At 41.5% G+C, this 18064-nt stretch overlaps 1 protein-coding gene across 1 annotated transcript in view; it reads left to right on the top strand.

Moving 5' to 3' along the window:
• LOC124776958 (lachesin-like) overlaps positions 1-18064 on the top strand; it is an 805533-nt gene that overhangs the window by 446055 nt on the left and 341414 nt on the right. The window contains exon 4 of the mRNA XM_047252196.1: positions 1015-1173. Coding sequence (XP_047108152.1) covers positions 1015-1173 — 159 coding nt within the window. The remainder of the gene's footprint in view (positions 1-1014; positions 1174-18064) is intronic.

Below are 18064 nucleotides of genomic sequence, written 5' to 3'. Positions count from 1 at the left end.
CCCGTCGTAGCGAACACAGATTCTTGCATTGAAAGTTTGTTATTCGAAACTAGTGGCCTGCCCCACTTGAGTTAGTCGAAGGCGTAAAATTAGTGGGTTATAGGCGAGAGCGCGCACATGAAAGCCCGTCCAGCTATCCACTGCTCTGATTTGGTAAACACTTGAACACCTGCAGCCGCACGTCCTTCAGAGGTTGGCGACCGCTGTGGCCTCTCTAAACGGATTACAGAAATCCCCCAGTTCACCATTCATACCGTTAGGCTGTGGCCTTCGGCGGCTAGGCGCGGAGGTAGCCGTGCTCTGTCTCGCGTACTGCCTTTCCGCAAAATCTTATAATTACAAAATCGCGTAATTCTCTTGTGCCGATGCGTTTCCACATAGATTTCCAACACCGTAATTTAGAGTATTACTGCAACAAACTCTAAAGTGTCACGTTAAATGGACTCATGTAAGGTGCAAGGCCGTTACCAGTTTACAGTTAGACTTCAGGCCCACCATAAAGTTGGTCTGATATTCTTTACGAATGTAGTCTTTTCCGTTAGGTGATAGTATCGAATACCTTCCGGGAGTTTACAAACACGCTATCACCTGCGCGCTCATTAACAAACAGAGAAGGAAACCTCTGCAACAACGCTCGAGAGATTGTCAGATCTGGATTAATGTTTTTATCGGTTGTTGGGGTCCAGAAACGTTAGTGTACAAATATGATTTAGAATAAAAACTGGAGAAATTAATGAATCATACAACAGTGCAATCAGTTACACTTCACATAACTTCGGAAATAGTAAAGTCTTTACTTCGTTTGAAGAACATTATTTATAAGTTCTGTGTGTGAATTTATTTTCCCCCCGTTTTGTTTTTTTGTCAGTCTCCAAGTAGCGATAAATGCGCACGATTGCCATTCAGAGTATTTTACAAAGACTGAATGCGAGTAGTGAAGCCCCAGAGTGCCGCGTGACGGCTGGAAGCAGCAGACGCATTGTGCTGAGAGCCGCGGGCGCTCGTGTGTTGCAGTTCCGCCCGACATCCTGGACTACCCGACGAGCACGGACATGGTGGTGCGCGAGGGCACCAACGTGACGCTGCGCTGCGCAGCCACCGGCTCGCCCACCCCCACCGTGACGTGGCGGAGGGAGGGCGGCGAGGACATCCCGCTCGGCAACGGCCAGCACGGTGAGTGCAGCCGGCACGCACTCTGCCAGCCGCTGATGATGTAAAAAGTTCGAAACGCCTTTAGAATCACGTCTATTCAAAAATTTTGTCAGCAAAATTATACCTTCTATGTGTAGAGAAAAGGTGCCTATTATGCGATGATTCCCTAATATGAGACACCCCAAATGTGATCACGTTAGGGGTTGCACTCTCGTGGAGAGTTTCTTAAACACGTCTGTTGCGTGCCAGACGACGACACAGCTAGTAGGACGCCATAGTTGAGCTGGACACAGTACGTAGAGGTTGATACGAAATTCCTTGTGTTTGAAGTTTTTGCGACATCGGTGTTAAGACAATATTTCAGCTTAAGGATGAGTCGATATTACTGAACTCTTTTATTGTTGTTATTTCTGACGGTATTACCTATAATTATTGACAATTAGGTTCATTTACCAACGAACGTTGTTAGCAAGTGCGTGATTCTTCGTGTAAGATGGCGAAATTCCTAATATGCGATAGTATGGGGATCCAAATACGCGACAGTGTCGCATATTACGATACCCATCGCAGAAATACCTGGAGATAGTCAAATAGGTCAAACATCGCGTTCGTGCTCTCCTGCGTTACTATCTCCTAATGTGAAGCAGTTGCAAGAATCTAAGCAGAAGAAATCAGAGGCTGAAGCTAAGAAAGCAGCCAGAAAGTTATTTGGGGAGAAGAGTGGAAACTCTTCAAATCGTAGACCTAAAGCGGAAGAATCGTCTAGTGACTCGGCATCCGATGTCCATCTTGATGACAGTGGGGATTCAGACAGCAGTGATGACGATGACGCAGAGTGTCTGTTCTGTACTGGGCGCTTTTCTGAAGACAAACATGGGGAAAAATGGGCAGAGTGCACGAAATGTTATCGCTGGGCTCATGAAGATTGCGGTGTCGCAGAAGACAATTTTGTTTGCCCGGATGTCGTAAATATAAACCTAAGTAGTATGAAATGAGTCAAGGAGAACAGAAATGAATGAACATGTAAAAATTGTATATTCATATGTCATTATTCTGTAATAAAATAATTAAAGCAAAATATTATTACCGTCTCATATTAGGAAACCTTGATCTAATTTCTACGAAATGCCTTGTTTGTGAAGATTTAATTACTACTCTGAAATATTGTTTATTATTGCAAATACGATAATTGCATGATAAAATTAAATTATGCAAGATATTATTACCATCATAAAAAATACAGTTGCACTTACTTTTAGGTCTTTCAAATGGGTTTACAAAAGTGTGTCTCATATTAGGTGCCTTTCCTCTATGATCTAAACACTAAACACGTTAATGTAAGTTTCTACAGTTGGTTTACTGGCCACTGAAGACTAATAAATACAACTATAATTAAGTAAACACGATGTGTCTGTGGCTGCTGGCAGAGTTCCGCAAGCGACTTTCACAGCCATCTGGGATTTATGTGATTGTCCAACAGTCCATCCCCCATCCATGAAGAAGGTTTTATTTTGGCACTGGGGGTGCTACTTATGAAGATATGGGTGTGTAAAGAGAGCGTTTGTTCGCCACGACATAATAAATGTAATTGGTGTTTATCCGTGCACGTCGCTTTTTTCTTTAAAAAAAAGAAACAAAAAGACCCTGACGCACTCCTGCAGCCCCATGGCTACTATATGGTACTGTACCACTCCAACCTCTATCCACGAAGATTTCGTTTGGAACTGCGGGTTTCGAGATCGAAGATGTGGGTGTCAAAAAGGGGTGTCGTACCAATGGACTTCTTATCGGATTACGCTGAAGCAGCTTTGAATTCACTGCCGAAGTGGCCGAGACTAGCCAAAATGTTCCTTCTAGAATGTTACAGAATGTCGGAGAATGCTGCAGAATGTTCCAAAATGTTATATAATCTTCCAGAACATTCTAGAATGGTGTGGGGCTCCGAGGTAGTCCCAAATTAATGTAAACTGCAATACTTACACAGTCTGGATATTTTCGGCAAACATTGCCAGTTTTTCCAAAATCAACAGATGAAATCAGCATATGAAATCAATGCATGTTTGAAAAAAATAATTTCTTTGGTCTCGAGTGACGAACGTAACAATGAAGAAGAAACATCAGTATTCAGTTTGCCAATGATGTACAAGCGAAACAGTTTGAGGAGAAAAACTCTTACAAAATGATTCAAATGGCTCTAAGCACTATGAGACTTAACATGTGAGGTCATCAATCCCCTAGACTTAGAACTACATGAACCTAACTAACCTAAGAACATCACACACATCCATGTCCGTGGCCGGATTCGAGCCTGCGACCGTAGCAGCAGCGCGGTTCCGGACTGAAGTGCCTAGAACCGCTCTGCCACTGCGGCCGGCAAACTCTTACAGATTAGTGAAGGCACGTAACCAGTTGATTGTGTAACAGGCCATACTGAACTTTCAAATTAAACAAGAAAAAAAATGTACAGCATATCTGCCGACTATCTGAGTTAATTCATGTACGTGACTATCACTAAAAAAAGGGTAGCGACAACTATTACTTCACCGGAAAATGTTATCTACTGTTTAATGTACTCGCTGCCTAGGCTCCAACCAGACTGTCAACTATTCTTAGTCTCGCGCAACTGTTTATAGCCGATTTCGACTCCCCCGAGTCCACTGCGCTCCTTGATGGTGTTTCGTTTTATAGAGCTCTCGCTGAGATTCTGTGGAATACATATTCTCTCCACTTCTTCCAGCTCTGGTGGATGCTATGGCCGACGATATTTTTATAAACTGAGTGCCGGCCCTCAAGCGTTGCTTAAACTGAAACCTAAGTCCCTCTTTAGTAAGTTTTCTGACATTTTGATTTAGATTAATTCCTTAACTATGCTGTCCCATAACCTGGTCGTTTGCATTATGATACTGGTCTCATTTCTCTTCATTTCACACCCTATTGTTTCAATAGGGTGTGTCACTGATGTCCCTTTCGTCTCTCTTCGACTGTTCGATAGTCTGCCCCCCGTAAGACATGCCACATTTGTATAGAATGCGATACACGTTCGACTTTCGGACACCTAGATAATCTTTAACATTACAAAAAATACTTTTTATCTTAGATGAATACCCACCCATACCCTCCATGAACCATGGACCTTGCCGTTGGTGGGCAGGCTTGCGTGCCTCAGCAATACAGATAGCCGTACCTTAGGTGCAACCAAAACGGAGGGGTATCTGTCGAAATGCCAGACAAACCAGTGGTTCCTGAAGAGGGACAGCAGCCTTTTCAGTAGTTGCAAGGGCAACATCCTGGATGATTGACTGATCTGGCCTTGTAACATTAAATAAAACGGCCTTGCTGTGCCGGTACTGTGAATGGATGAAAGCAAGGCAAAACTGCAGCCGTAATTTTTCCCGAGGTCATGCAGCTTTATTGTATGGTTAATTGATGTTGGTGTCCTCTTGGGTAAAATATTCCGGAGGTAAAATAGTCCCCGGGCAGGGGCCTACTTATGAGGACGTCCTTATCAGGAGAAAGAACACTGGCGTTCTACGGATCGGAGCGTGGAATGTTAGATTCCTTAATCGGGCAGGTAGGTTAGAAAATTTAGAAAGGGGAATGAATAGGTTGAATATAGAAGGAATTAGTGAAGTTCTGTAGCAGGAGAAATAAGACTTCTGGTAAGGTGAAAATCGGGTTATAAATAAAAAATCAAACAGAGGTAATCCAGGAGTAGGTCTAACTAGGAATAAAAAAAATAGGAGCGCGGGACAGCTACTACAAACAGCATAGTTGAACGCATTATTGTAGCCAAGACAGACACGAAGCCCACGCCTACCACAGCAGAACAAGTTCATAGGCCAACTACCTCCGCAGATGAAGAGATTGAAGAAATGTATGATGAAATAAAACAAATTATTCAGATAATGAAAGGAGACGAAAATTTAATATTCATGGGGGACTGGAACTAGATAGTAGGAAAAGGAAGACAAGGAAATGTAGCAGGTGAATAGGGACTGGGGATAAGGAATGAGAGGGGAAGCCGCCTGGTAGAATTTTGCTCAGAGCATAGCTTAATCAGAGCTAACACTTGGTTTGAGGATCACAAAAGAATGTTGTATACATGTAGGAGGCCTGAAGACCCTGGCAGTTTTCGGATAGATTATGTGATGGTAAGACAGAGATTTAGGAACCAGGTTTTAAATTGTAAGACATTTCCAGAGGCAGGTGTGGTCTCTGACCACAATCTATTGGTTATGAACTGTAGATTAAAACTGAAGAAACTACAAGAAGGTGGGAATCTAAGGAGATGGTACCTGGATAAACTGAAAGAACAAAAGGTTGGAGAGAGTTTCAGGGAGAGCATTAGGGGACGATTGACAGTAACAGGAAGAAGAAATACAGTAGAAGAAGAATGGGTAGCTCTGTGAGATGAAATAGTGAAGACAGCAGAAGATCAAGTAGGTAAAAAGACGAGGGCTAGTAGAAATCCTTGGGTAACAGAAGAGGAATGGAATTTAATTGATGAAAGGAGAAAATACAAAAATGCAGTAAACGAAGCAGCAAAAGGAATACAAACGTCTCAAAAATGAGCTCGATAGGAAGTGCAAAATGGCTAAACAGGGATGGCTAAAGGACAAAGTAAGGATGTAGAGGCATATATCACTAGGGGTAAGATAGATACTGCCTAAGGAAAATTAAAGAGACTTTTGGAGAAACGAGAAAATTGTATGGAAATGAATATCAAGAGCTCTGATGGAAAGCCTGTTCTAAATAAAGAAGGAAAAGCAGAAAGGTGGAAGGAGTATATAGAGGGTTTATAGAAGGGCGATGTATGTGCTGGCAATATTATTGATATGGATGAGGACGTAGATAAAGACGAAGGGCGAGATATGATACTGCGTGAAGAATTTGACAAATCACTGAAAGTCCTAGGTTGAAACAAGGCCCCGGAAGTAGACAACATTCCATTAGAACTACTGATAGCCTTGGGAGAGCCAGCCCTGACAAAACTTTACCATCTGGTGAGCAAGATGTATGAAACAGGCGAAATACCCTCAGACTTCAAGAAGAATATAATAATTCCAATCCCAAAGAAAGCGGGTGTTGACACGTGTGAAAATTACCGAACTATTAGCTTAATAAGTCATGGCTGCAAAATACTGACACGAATTCTTTACAGACGAATGGAAATACTGGTAGAAGCCCACCTTGGGGAAGGTAAGTTCGGATTCCGCAGAAATGTTGGAACACGTGAGGCATTATTTACCTTAGAAGAGAGGTCAAGGAAAGGCAAACCTACGTTTCCAGGATTTGTAGATTTAGAGAAAGCCTTTTTACCATCTTGACTCGCATACTATCAAATTCTGAAGGTGACAGTGATAAAATACAGGGAGCGAAAGGCTATTTACAGTTTGTGCAGATACCAGATGACAGTTGTAATAGTCGAGGGGCGTGAAAGGGAAGCAGTGGTTGTGAAGGAAGTGAGACTGGGTTGTAGCCTGTACCCGATGTTATTCAATCTGTATATTGAGCAAGCAGTGAAGGAAACAAAAGAAAAATTTGGAGTACGAATTAAAATCCATTGGGAAGAAATAAAAACTTTGAGAATTGCTGACGACATTGTAATTCTGTCAGAGACAGCAAAGGAACTGGAAGAGCAGTTGAACGGAATGGACAATGTCTTGAAAGGAGGATTTAAGATGAACATCAACTAAAGCAAATCAAGGATAATGGAATATAGTCGAATTAAATCAGGTGATGCTGAGGGTATTAGACGCTTAAAGTGCGGGGAAAAGTCAGGACATGTGGGGACCAAGCAGCAATCGGTATTGTAATTGTAAACTGTCGAAGCTGCGTTGGTAAAGTACCGTAGCTTCAAGCGGTGATAGGAAGCACCGAAGCTGAAATCGTTATAGGTACGGAAAGCTGGCTGAAGCAAGAGATAAATTCTACCGAAATTTTTACAAAGGCACAGACGTTGTTTAGAAAGGATAGACTGCATGCAACCGGTGGTGGCGTGTTTGTCGCTGTTAGTAGTAGTTTATCCTGTAGTGAATTAGAAGTGGATAGTTCCTGTGAATTATTATGGGTGGAGGTTATACTCAACAACCGAGCTAGGTAAATAATTGGCTCCTTTTACCGACCTCCTAACTCAGCAGCATTAGTGGCAGAACAACTGAGAGAAAATCTGGAATACATTTCACATAAATTTCCTCAGAATGTCATAGTCTTAGGTGGAGATTTCAATTTACCAGATATAGACTGGGACACTCAGACGTTTAGGACGGGTGGTAGGGACAGAGCATCGAGTGACATTATACTGAGTGCACTATCCGAAAATTACCGCGAGCAATTAAACAGAGAACCGACTCGTGGAGATAACATCTTGGACCTACTGATAACAAACAGACCCGAACTTTTCGACTCTGTAAGCGCAGAAGAGGGAATCAGTGATCATAAGGCCGTTGCAGCATCCCTGAATATGGATGTAAATAGGAGTATAAAAAAAGGGAGGAAGGTTTATCTGTTTAGCAAGAGTGATAGGAGGCAGATTGCAGACTACAGATCAAAACAAAAATTTCTGTTCCGACACTGACAATGTTGAGTGTTTATGGAAAAAGTTCAAGGCCATCGTAAAATGCGTTTTAGACAGGTACGTGCCGAGTAAAACTGTGAGGGACGAGAAAAACCCACCGTGGTTCAACAAAACAAAGTTAGGAAACTACTGCGAAAGCAAAGAGAGCTTCACTGCAGCCAAAACCTTTCATAAAAACAGAAGCTAAACAATGTCAAAGTTAGCGTAAGGAGGCCTATGCGAGAAGCGTTCAGTGAAATCGAAAGTAAAACTCTATGTACCGATTTGACAGAAAATCCTAGGAAGTTCTGGACTTACGTTAAATCAGTAAGTGGATCGAAACAGCATATCCAGACACTCTGGGAAACAGAGGATGACAAGCGTATAGCTGAAATACTGGACACCTTTTTCCAGAGCTGTTTCCCAGAGGAAGACAGCACTGCAGTTCCTTCTGTAAATCCTCCCACGAACGAAAATGTGGCTGACGTCTAAATAAATGTCCAAGGAATAGAAAAGCAACTGAAATCACTCAACAGAGGAAAGTCCAATGGACCTGACGCGATACCAATTCGATTCTACACATAGTACGAGAAAGAAATTGCCCCCCTTCTAACAGCCGTGTGCCACAAGTCTCTGGAGGAACGGAAGGTTCCAAATGATTGGAAAAGGGCAAAGGTAGTTCCAGTTTTCAAGAAGGGTCGTAGAGCAGATGCGCAAGACTATAGGCCTATATCTCTGACATCGATCTGTTGTAGAATTTTAGAACATGTATTTTGCTCGCGTATCATGTCATTGCTGGAAACCTAGAAACTACTCTGTAGGAGTCAACATAGAATCGTGTGAGACCCAACTCGCTTTATTTGTTCATGAGCCCCAGAAAATATTAGATACAGGCTCCCAGGTAGTTGCCATTTTCCTTGAGTTCCGGAAGGCGTTCGCTATAGTTCCGCGCTGTCGTCTGATAAACAAAGTAAGAGCCTACGGAATATCAGACCAGCTGTGTGGCTGGATTGAAGAGTTTATAGCAAACAGAACACAGCATGTTGTTCACAATGAAGAGACGTCTACAGACGTTAAAGTAACTTCTGGCGTGCCACAGGGGAGTGTTATGGAACCATTGCTTTTCACAATATATATAAATGACCTAGTAGATAGTGTCGGAAGTTCCATGCGGCTTTTCGCGGATGATGCTGTAATATACAGAGAAGTTGCAGCATAAGAAAATTGCAGCGAAATACAGGAAGATCTGCAGCGGATAGGCACTTGGTGCAGGGAGTGGCAACTGACTCTTAACATAGACAAATGTAATATATTGCGAATACATAGAAAGAAGAATCCTTTATTGTATGAATATATGATAGCAGAACAAACACTGGTAGCAGTTACTTCTGTAAAATATCTGGGAGTATGCGTACGGAACGATTTGAAGTGGAATGATCATATAAAATTAATTGTTGGTAAGGCGGGTGCCAGGTTGAGATTCATTGGGAGAGTCCTTAGAGAATGGAGTTCATCAACAAAGGAGATGGCTTACAAAACATTCGTTCGACCTATACTTGAGTATTGCTCATCAGTGTGGGATCCGTACCAGGTCGGGTTGACAGAGGAGATAGAGAAGATCCAAAGAAGAGCGGCGCGTTTCGTCACAGGGTCATTTGGTAAGCGTGATAGCGTTACGAAGATGTTTAGCAAACTCAAGTGGCAGACTCTGCAAGAGAGGTGCTCTGCGTCGCGGTGTAGCTTGCTGTCCAGGTTTCGAGAGGGTGCGTTTCTGGATGAGGTATCGAATATATTGCTTCCCCCTACTTATACCTCCCGAGGAGATCACGAATGTAAAATTAGAGAAATTCGAGCGCGCACGGAGCCTTTCCGGCAGTCGTTCTTCCCGCGAACCATACGCGACTGGAACAGGAAAGGGAGGTAATTACAGTGGCACGTAAAGTGCCCTCCGCCACACACCGTCGAGTGGCTTGCGGAGTATAAATGTAGATGTAGATGTGGATGTAGTAAATGAGTTTTGCTATTTGGGGAGCAAAATAACTGATGATGGTCGAAGTAGTGAGGGTATAAAATGTAGACTGGCTATGGCAAAAAAAGCATTTCTGAAGACGAGAAATTTCTTAACATCGAGTATGGATTTGAGTATCAGGATGTCTTTTCTAAATGTATTTGCATAGAGTGTAGCCGTGTATGGTTGCGAAACATGGACAGTAAATAGTTTAGACAAGAAGAGAATAGAAGCTTTCGAAATGCAGTGCTGCAGAAGAATGCTGAAGATTAGATGGGTAGATCACGTAACTAATGAGGAACTACTGAATATAATCGGGGAGAAGAGGAATTTGTGGCACAACTTGACTAGAAGAAGGGATCGATTGGTAGGACATGTTCTGAAGCATCAAGGGATCACCAATTTATTATTGGAGGGCGGCGTGGAGGGTAAAAATCGTTGAGCGAGAACTAGAGATGATTACACTAAGCAGGTTCAGAAAGATTTAGGGTGCAGTAGGTACCTCGAGATGAAGAAGCTTGCACAGGATATAGTAGCATGGAGAGCTCCATCAAGCCAGTCTCTGGACTGAAGACAACAACAACAACAGGTGAATGGAGCGAAAAACGCTAGATGCTCTTTCCGGATATTCGGCCAGCATATGATAGATAAGCCATTTTTGGGTTCTCTTCCTCCCGTCTCGATCTCATCCTCTTTGTCAGGCGTTCTTCTTTTTTAGTACATCACCCATTCAATTTGATCATATGAGTATACATTACTTCGGACGCTATTAGTAGGTATTGTAACTCCTCGGCGAGACTCTCTTTGTCTGAAAGTGTTCGATCTGTTTGGACCAGACTCTTTAGCATCAAATTCCTTTGTGGTGGGTGGTGGTTGCCTGACATTTAATGAAAGAGATCAGTTTCTTATCAAAGATCGTAGTGTACGTCGAGGCTCGAGCTCAGGCATGAAGGGTGGCCCGAGATCAACGTTAGTTCAGAGTCTAGTTGGCGACCAGCAGCGACTGCATATAACAGCAAACCTCACAGCACCTGAGAAGACGACTGGGCCTTGCGCCGTTATATTGTGCGTAAAATTGAAACAACAACTTGGCAGAGCACCTGCAAGTTCATCATTAACTAATCGCCCCGAGAAAACCAGAGTGACATCACATGACCTATTTGAAATTTTACTGCATTACTTACTTACTACTCCCCAGAAACTGACAACATATTAAAAAATAATAAACCTAACAGCTACTGCATTTTCTATCACCTGCTTTTGGAATATAATCGTCCAACCTGACGGCGGATCTCATTTTCGTGAGACTCAAAACATCAGTAGAATCAAATGAATTCGCTCCTGAATATTCTGATAACAAATCAGTGCGTATTATTGCCGCGATATGTGTGAAGAATGGTTCCTCAAGTGCAATGTCTTCGCTCTCTTTCTCTGCCACACACATTTTGTTCATAATATCTGCATCATTTAGCTGCCAAATTGCTGCTTCAGAGCCATCATTATTTAACCACTAATGAATATTTTTGTCGTCTCCCAGTACGTTCAGCAAGTACATAAAAATACTTTTAGGTGCCTTGAAGGTTGTGTCTAAAGCATCTATGAAACGTGCAGTAGAATAAACTGTAAATATTAGTGGAACCAGGGTCATTGCTGTTGCACTTGATGGGGCATAGCAACGTCGAGGACATCGTTCCTTGAATAGTGTAAGTGCTACTTCTCTGGAAAATGGAAAAGTTGTTGATGTTGAGTGCTTATCTAAGTGCTGCCACAACTGCCATGATAACACTGAAGGACATATTGAACATTAATGTTCTAAGAACTATGATGGTTGCAGTGGAGGTATGGATTGTGATGGAGCTCTAAAAATATTTCAGAGGTCGGTGCCCGTTTATAACGTTAGATATACGAAGTACCTGGGCGATGAGGACTCTAAGGCTTTCAATAAAATTAAGGAGGTCAATGTTTATGGCGATACATTGGCAACAAAACTGGAGTGTTGTGGACATGTGCAAAATAGGATGGGTGCTAGATTGACGAAGCTACGAAGAGAAATTGTGGCCGAGGCAGATTGACAGAAACTAAAATAGACCTTCTTCAGAGTTATTATGGACTAGCCATTAGACGAACTGCACCTCTGAATGATGTTACACCAATGAGAAAAGCTATATGGGCCACCTATTTTCATAAGTTGTCCACACTGTTCACGGACTTTGCCGTAAAGGAGCAGATTCTTGGTGTGGTTACCAAAAAGCAAATATACCGTCATAAGCATTCTCTTCCTGAACATGTTATGAATGAAATAACACCAATTTTTAGAGGCGTGAGACGTGAGGTGAGTGGAAATTATTATCCAAGAAAGTTTTTGTAGGTCTGAATACATTTAAGGTTGGTGTACTAGATGCAGTGATGTATTTCAATGATGGAGTGATAGGAAAGCTGGAAGTTCTGAGAAATTTAGGCATATAATGTGGCTCTAATATGGAAGATCAATTGCTTGCATGTGACAGACAATGGGTGAATGAAGCTGAAAGATTCACTCTTCAAGTTACGAAACAAGCAAGAACTAAAAGGAAGCCAAGAGGAAGCTTGAAGGTCAAGAAACGCTGCAGGATGAAGACTATGCTTCAGGAATATTATGAGGCACAGTGTAATTGGACTCATATCTCCATTTGCATTTTCCCGCAAGTTGTATTTTTCAGAATTCAGGTACAAATATTTCCTAAAGTTCATAAAGCATTGCTCCAATTTTTTTCTGTAACTTGCAATAGTCCATATTTATGTAGTAGACATAAGCTTTATTGCAGAATCAACTAAATTATAGAAAAAATAACATTTTTATTAGGAAAAAATTATAAAAGTTAAAATGAAAGATGTTACATTTTTTTATCCCTATAATATACATGTTGTTGTTGTGGTCTTCAGTCCTGAGACTGGTTTTATACAGCTCTCCATGATACTCTATCCTGTGGAACATTCTTCATCTCACAGTACCTACTGCAACCTACATCCTTCTGAATCTGTTCAATGTATTCATCTCTTGGTCTCCCTCTACGATTTTTACCCTCCACGGTGCCGTCCAATACTAAATCGGTGATCCCTCTTTGCCTCAGAACATGTCCTGCCAACCGATCCCTTCTTCTAGTCAAGTTGTACCACAAACTCCTCTTCTCCCCAATACTATACAATACCTCCTCATTAGTTATGTGATCTACCCATCTAATCTTCAGCATTCTTCTGTAGCACCACAGTTCGAAAGCTTCTATTCTCTTCTTTACTAAACTATTTATCGTCACGTTTCACTTCCATACATGGCTACACTCCATACAAATACTTTCAGAAACGATTTCCTGACACTTAAATCTATACTCGATATTAACAAATTTCTTCAGATACACTTTCCTTGCCATTGCCAGTTTACATTTTATATCCTATCTACTTCGACCGTCGTAAGTTATTTTTCTCCCCAATTAGCAAAACTCCTTTACTACTTTAAGCGTTTCATTTCTTAATCTAATTCTCGCAGCACCACACGATTTAACTCGACTACATTCCACTATTCTCGTTTTGCTTTTGTTGATGTTCATGTATTATACTCCTGTCAACACACTGTCAATTTCTTTCAGCTGCTCTTCCAGGTCTTTTGCTGTCTCTGACAGAATTACAATGTCATCGGCGAACCTCAAAGTTTTAATTTCTTCTCCATGGATTTTAGTTCCTTACCCGAATATTTCTTTTGTTTCCTTTTCTGCTTGCTCAATATACAGATTGAATAATATCGGGGAGAGGGTACAACCCTGTCTCACTCCCTTCCCAACCACTGCTTCCCTTTCATGTCCCTCGACTCTTATAACTGCCATCTGGTTTGTGTACAAATTGTAAATGGCCTTTCGCTCCCTGTATTTTACCCCTGCCACCTTCAGAATTTGAAAGAGAGTATTCCAATCAACAATGTCAAAAGCTTTCTCTAAGTCTACAAATGCTAGAAACGTGGCTTGCCTTTCCTCAATATATTCTATAGGATAAGTCGTAGGGACAGTATTGCCTCAAGTGTTCCAATATTTCTACGGAATCCAAACTGATCTTCCCCGAGTTCGGCTTCTACCAGTTTTTTCCATTCGTCTGTAAAGAATTCGTGTTAGTATTTTGCAGCTGTGGCTTATTAAACTGATAGTTCGGTAATTTTCACATCTGTCAATACCTGCTTTCTTTGGGATTGGAATTATTAAATTATTATATTCTTCTTGAATTCTGAGGGTATTTCGCCTGTCTCATATATCGTGCTCACCAGATGGTTAAGTTTTGTCAGGGCTGGCTTTCCCAATGCTATCAATAGTTCCTATGAAATGTTGTCCACTCCCGGGGCCTTGTTTCGACTTAGGTCTTTCAGTGCTCTGTCAAACTCATCACACAGTATCATATCTCCCGTTTCAAATTTATTTACCTCCTCTTCCATTTCTATGAAGAGAACATCGTCCTTGTATATAACATCGTCCTTGTATAGAACCTCTATATACTCCTTCCATCTTTCTGCTGTCCCTTCTTTGATTAGAAATAGATTTCCATCTGAGCTCTTGATATTCATGCAAGTGGTTCTTTTTTCTCCAAAGGTCTCTTTAATTTTCCTATAGGCAGTATCTATCTTACCCCTAGTGATACATGCTTCTACATCCTTCCATTTGTCCTCTAGCCAACCCTGCTTAGTCCTTTTGCACTTCCTTTCGAACTCATTTTTGAGACGTTTGTAATTCTTTTTGCCTGCTTCATTTACTGCATTTTTGTATTTTCTCTTCTGATCAGTTAAATTCAATATTTCTTCTGTTACTCAAGTATTTCTATTAGCCCTCGTCTTTTTACCCACTTGATCCTCTGCTGCTTTCACTATTACATCTCTCAAAGCTATCCATTTCTTCTACTGTATTTCTTTCCCCCATTCTTGTCAATCGTTCCCTAAGCTCTCCCTGAAACTCTCTACAACCTCTGGTTCTTTCAATTTATCCAGGTCCCATATCCTTAAATTCCCAACTTCTTGCAGTTTCTTCAGTTTTAATCTACAGTTCATAACCAATAGATTGTGGTCAGGGTCCACATCTGCCCCTGGAAATGTCTTAAAATTTAAAACCTGGTTCCTAAATCTCTGTCTTACCATTCTATAATCTATCTGACACCTTCCAGCATCTCCAGGCTTCTTCCACGTATACAACCTTCTTTTATGATTCTTGAACCAAGTGTTAACTATGATTAAGGTATGCCCTGTGCAAAATATACATAACAGGTGGAATGAAACAGGTCTAGTATCTCAGTCATTATGTCATACATATCTGGTAAAAATTCTGTCTCCTTCCAATGTATAACATTGGATTAAATGGTATCTCAATTTGAGGAAGCATTTTGGAAAAAAATTGCATCATTTTCTTTGTAATTTTTTTAATAGCCCTAAACGGGTTTAAAAATATTTAAAATACTTCTAATTTGTTTAGAAAGTGCGGTTCATTACCTGATATCAATAAAAATCTGTAAAAAATATACATTATAAATAGTGCCTGAAAGAAATAGGTGTTGATTTTTACTTAATATTGAGCCGGAAAATACCCTGTATCCTTAAAGGGGCCTCCCAAAGACACTTGCTCTGCGGCCGTTATCACGTGCCTCCAGGCAGCCGGGTTACGTCGCAGGTGGATACTTGACGTAGTTATAGGTGCTTGTGGAGGAAACACTAAAGCTGTAATGCCCACAGTCTCTGTAAACCATACGTAACCCGTCAATCGGTGGAAAAAAAAGTAGGACTAAGGCTCAGAATCACCAACATTCGTCCTATCTTGGTGAAATGTTTTGCACCATTTCACTACCGCTGTGCCCGAAATTGCATTTGGTCCACATACTTTCAGGATTTCGCGTGAATCTATGTGCTATGTAGACGTTTCGCCCTCGTACTGTTCCATGTACTTCATCTTAGGAGTACGTTTTTAGTCCTCGCACCATTTTGATCGGACACTATGAGGCACCTGTTTAACCTACCGCAGCAGATATGTGTCTGGGGACCCCAGAACTTCAACTATATTCTGCCCATGTGTCACTCTTGTTGTGCAATAGGCTTAGCGTGAGATGACATGTGTAATTTACTTTTTGAAGCCCTGCGATAAAGAACACAAGAGCTACTGTTGCGATAATGTTTGAAGAGACACTAGCACGGTCATTTTTCTTTTCATCTAGAACATAAAAATTAATCTGATTTTCAGTACCACAAATGACTTTCACATCTTTTAAGTAAGTCTTAAGAGCAACTTCTGACTAAAGCTACAGCATTCCAAATTTCATTTTACAGTCTTCAACCAATTTCAACCATGAATTCCAATCTCTAAGCATTTAAGGAGATAACGTAAGTTCATTTACACGCCGTGACGAATATGAGCTAAGTTAAATCACAGAATATGCTGAATGCACACGAAAATATCTGAAAATAATTTTTTCTGCTCCATTTTGTTATAACACGAACAGTAGTACGAAAATTTAAAACGAAGTCTTAACATATTACTGAAAATATGAAACATTGTAGTATCTTGTCGTTCAAAATTACTATGTGGGTGCGAAATTCTCTTCAGACGGTATATCCCCTGACAGAATATCTATCTAAACAGCTGATATGTACCACAAACAGAATGAATAAGATCGTTCTCACTGCTCAATGAAAAATGTGGAACAAAGTATTCAAAGCAAGCAAACGAAATGACGAAAAGTCTGTTAACCAGATTTTTCGAGCCGGATGTGGAGAATTGTGGAACATGGAGCAGCAGTTTACTTAGCTTTTATTAAACGAAATGTTCCCGGAAACGCGGGAAAAGATTTTTCATTATATGAGAACTAACGCAAATATCAACTGCAGTATTAATTACAGACGTATGGATTTTTCTTTCTTTACCTTTATTTCTCGCTTTTATAAAACTGATTCTGTTCAGGTCACCCTCTACATATTGATTGACTTTTAATTCGGGTATATATTGTTTAATGAAAAGCACTTCATAAAAGCTTCAGGACGGTTCAAACAAAAGCTTTGTAAAGTTATTGTTCCTTTCCGTACACATATGATCATTTTAATATGCGTATATTAATATGTATAAATGAATATGTGTAAGAGCTGTGCCATTAATAATTTACGGAACAAAAAGCGATAAACATATAAATGACGACGAAGTTACTTGCGCGTTGTTTTCCATTAACTGACAGAACACTAGAAATGCCTAATATGTGCACTGAAACAAATAATTACGTAATTCATAGAGAAAACATTGCCTGTGGATATTGTAACACAGACACAGTCCCTTTGACAGTTCAGAGATGTCACTAAACTCGCCCACAGTTGTAAACAACCATGCATGAGCAGTGCCTATTAGACGGACGGGGTCAGGCAACCGAAGAGTTCCAGTCATTCCACCGGAAAGGAGGTACACGGCGCCGGCCGAAGTGGCCGTGCGGTTAAAGGCGCTGCAGTCTGGAACCGCAAGACCGCTATGCTCGCAGGTTCGTATCCTGCCTTGGGCATGGATGTTTGTGATGTCATTAGGTTAGTTAGGTTTAACTAGTTCTAAGTTCTAGGGGACTAATGACCTCAGCAGTTGAGTCCCATAGTGCTCAGAGCCATTTGAACCATTTTGAAGCTACACGGCTCGTGTTGTCTGTAGTTCAACCATGCCGAGGCAGTCAATACCGCGGTTCGGTCGCGTCTGCATTGTTACTTTGTGCCAGGAAGAGCTCTTAACAAGGGAAGTGTCCAGGCGTCTCGGAGTGAACCAAAGCGGATGTTATTCGGACTTGGAGGAGTTATAGAGAAACAAGAACTGTCGATTACATGCCTCGCTCAGGCCGACCAAGACCTACTACTGCAGTTGATGAACGCTACCTAAGGATTATGTCTCGGAGGAACCCTGACAACAACGCCACCATGTTGAATAATGCTTTTCGTGAAACCACACCACTTCGTGTTACGCCTCAAACTGTGCGCAATAGGCTGCATGATGAGCAACTTCACTCCCGACGACCACGGCGAGGTCCATATTTGTAACCACGACACCACGCAGCGCGGTACAGATGCTCCCAACAACAAGTGGAATGGACCGCTCAGGATTGGCCTCACGTTCTCTTCACCGATGACTGTCGCATATGCCTTCAATCAGACAATCGTTGGAGAGCTGTTTGGAGGCAACCCGGTCAGTGTGAACGCCTTAGACACACTGCTCAGCGAGTGCAGCAAGGTGGAGGTTCCCTGGCGTTTTGGGGTGGCATTATGTGGGGCGACGTACACCGCTGGTGGCCATGGAAGGCCGCGTAACGGCTGTACGATACGTGAATGCCAT

Source organism: Schistocerca piceifrons, chromosome 1, assembly GCF_021461385.2.
Source record: "Schistocerca piceifrons isolate TAMUIC-IGC-003096 chromosome 1, iqSchPice1.1, whole genome shotgun sequence".
Taxonomy (NCBI): domain Eukaryota; kingdom Metazoa; phylum Arthropoda; class Insecta; order Orthoptera; family Acrididae; genus Schistocerca; species Schistocerca piceifrons.
Note: the sequence above shows the minus strand (reverse complement) of the source record. Positions and strands in the feature narration are given on the sequence as shown.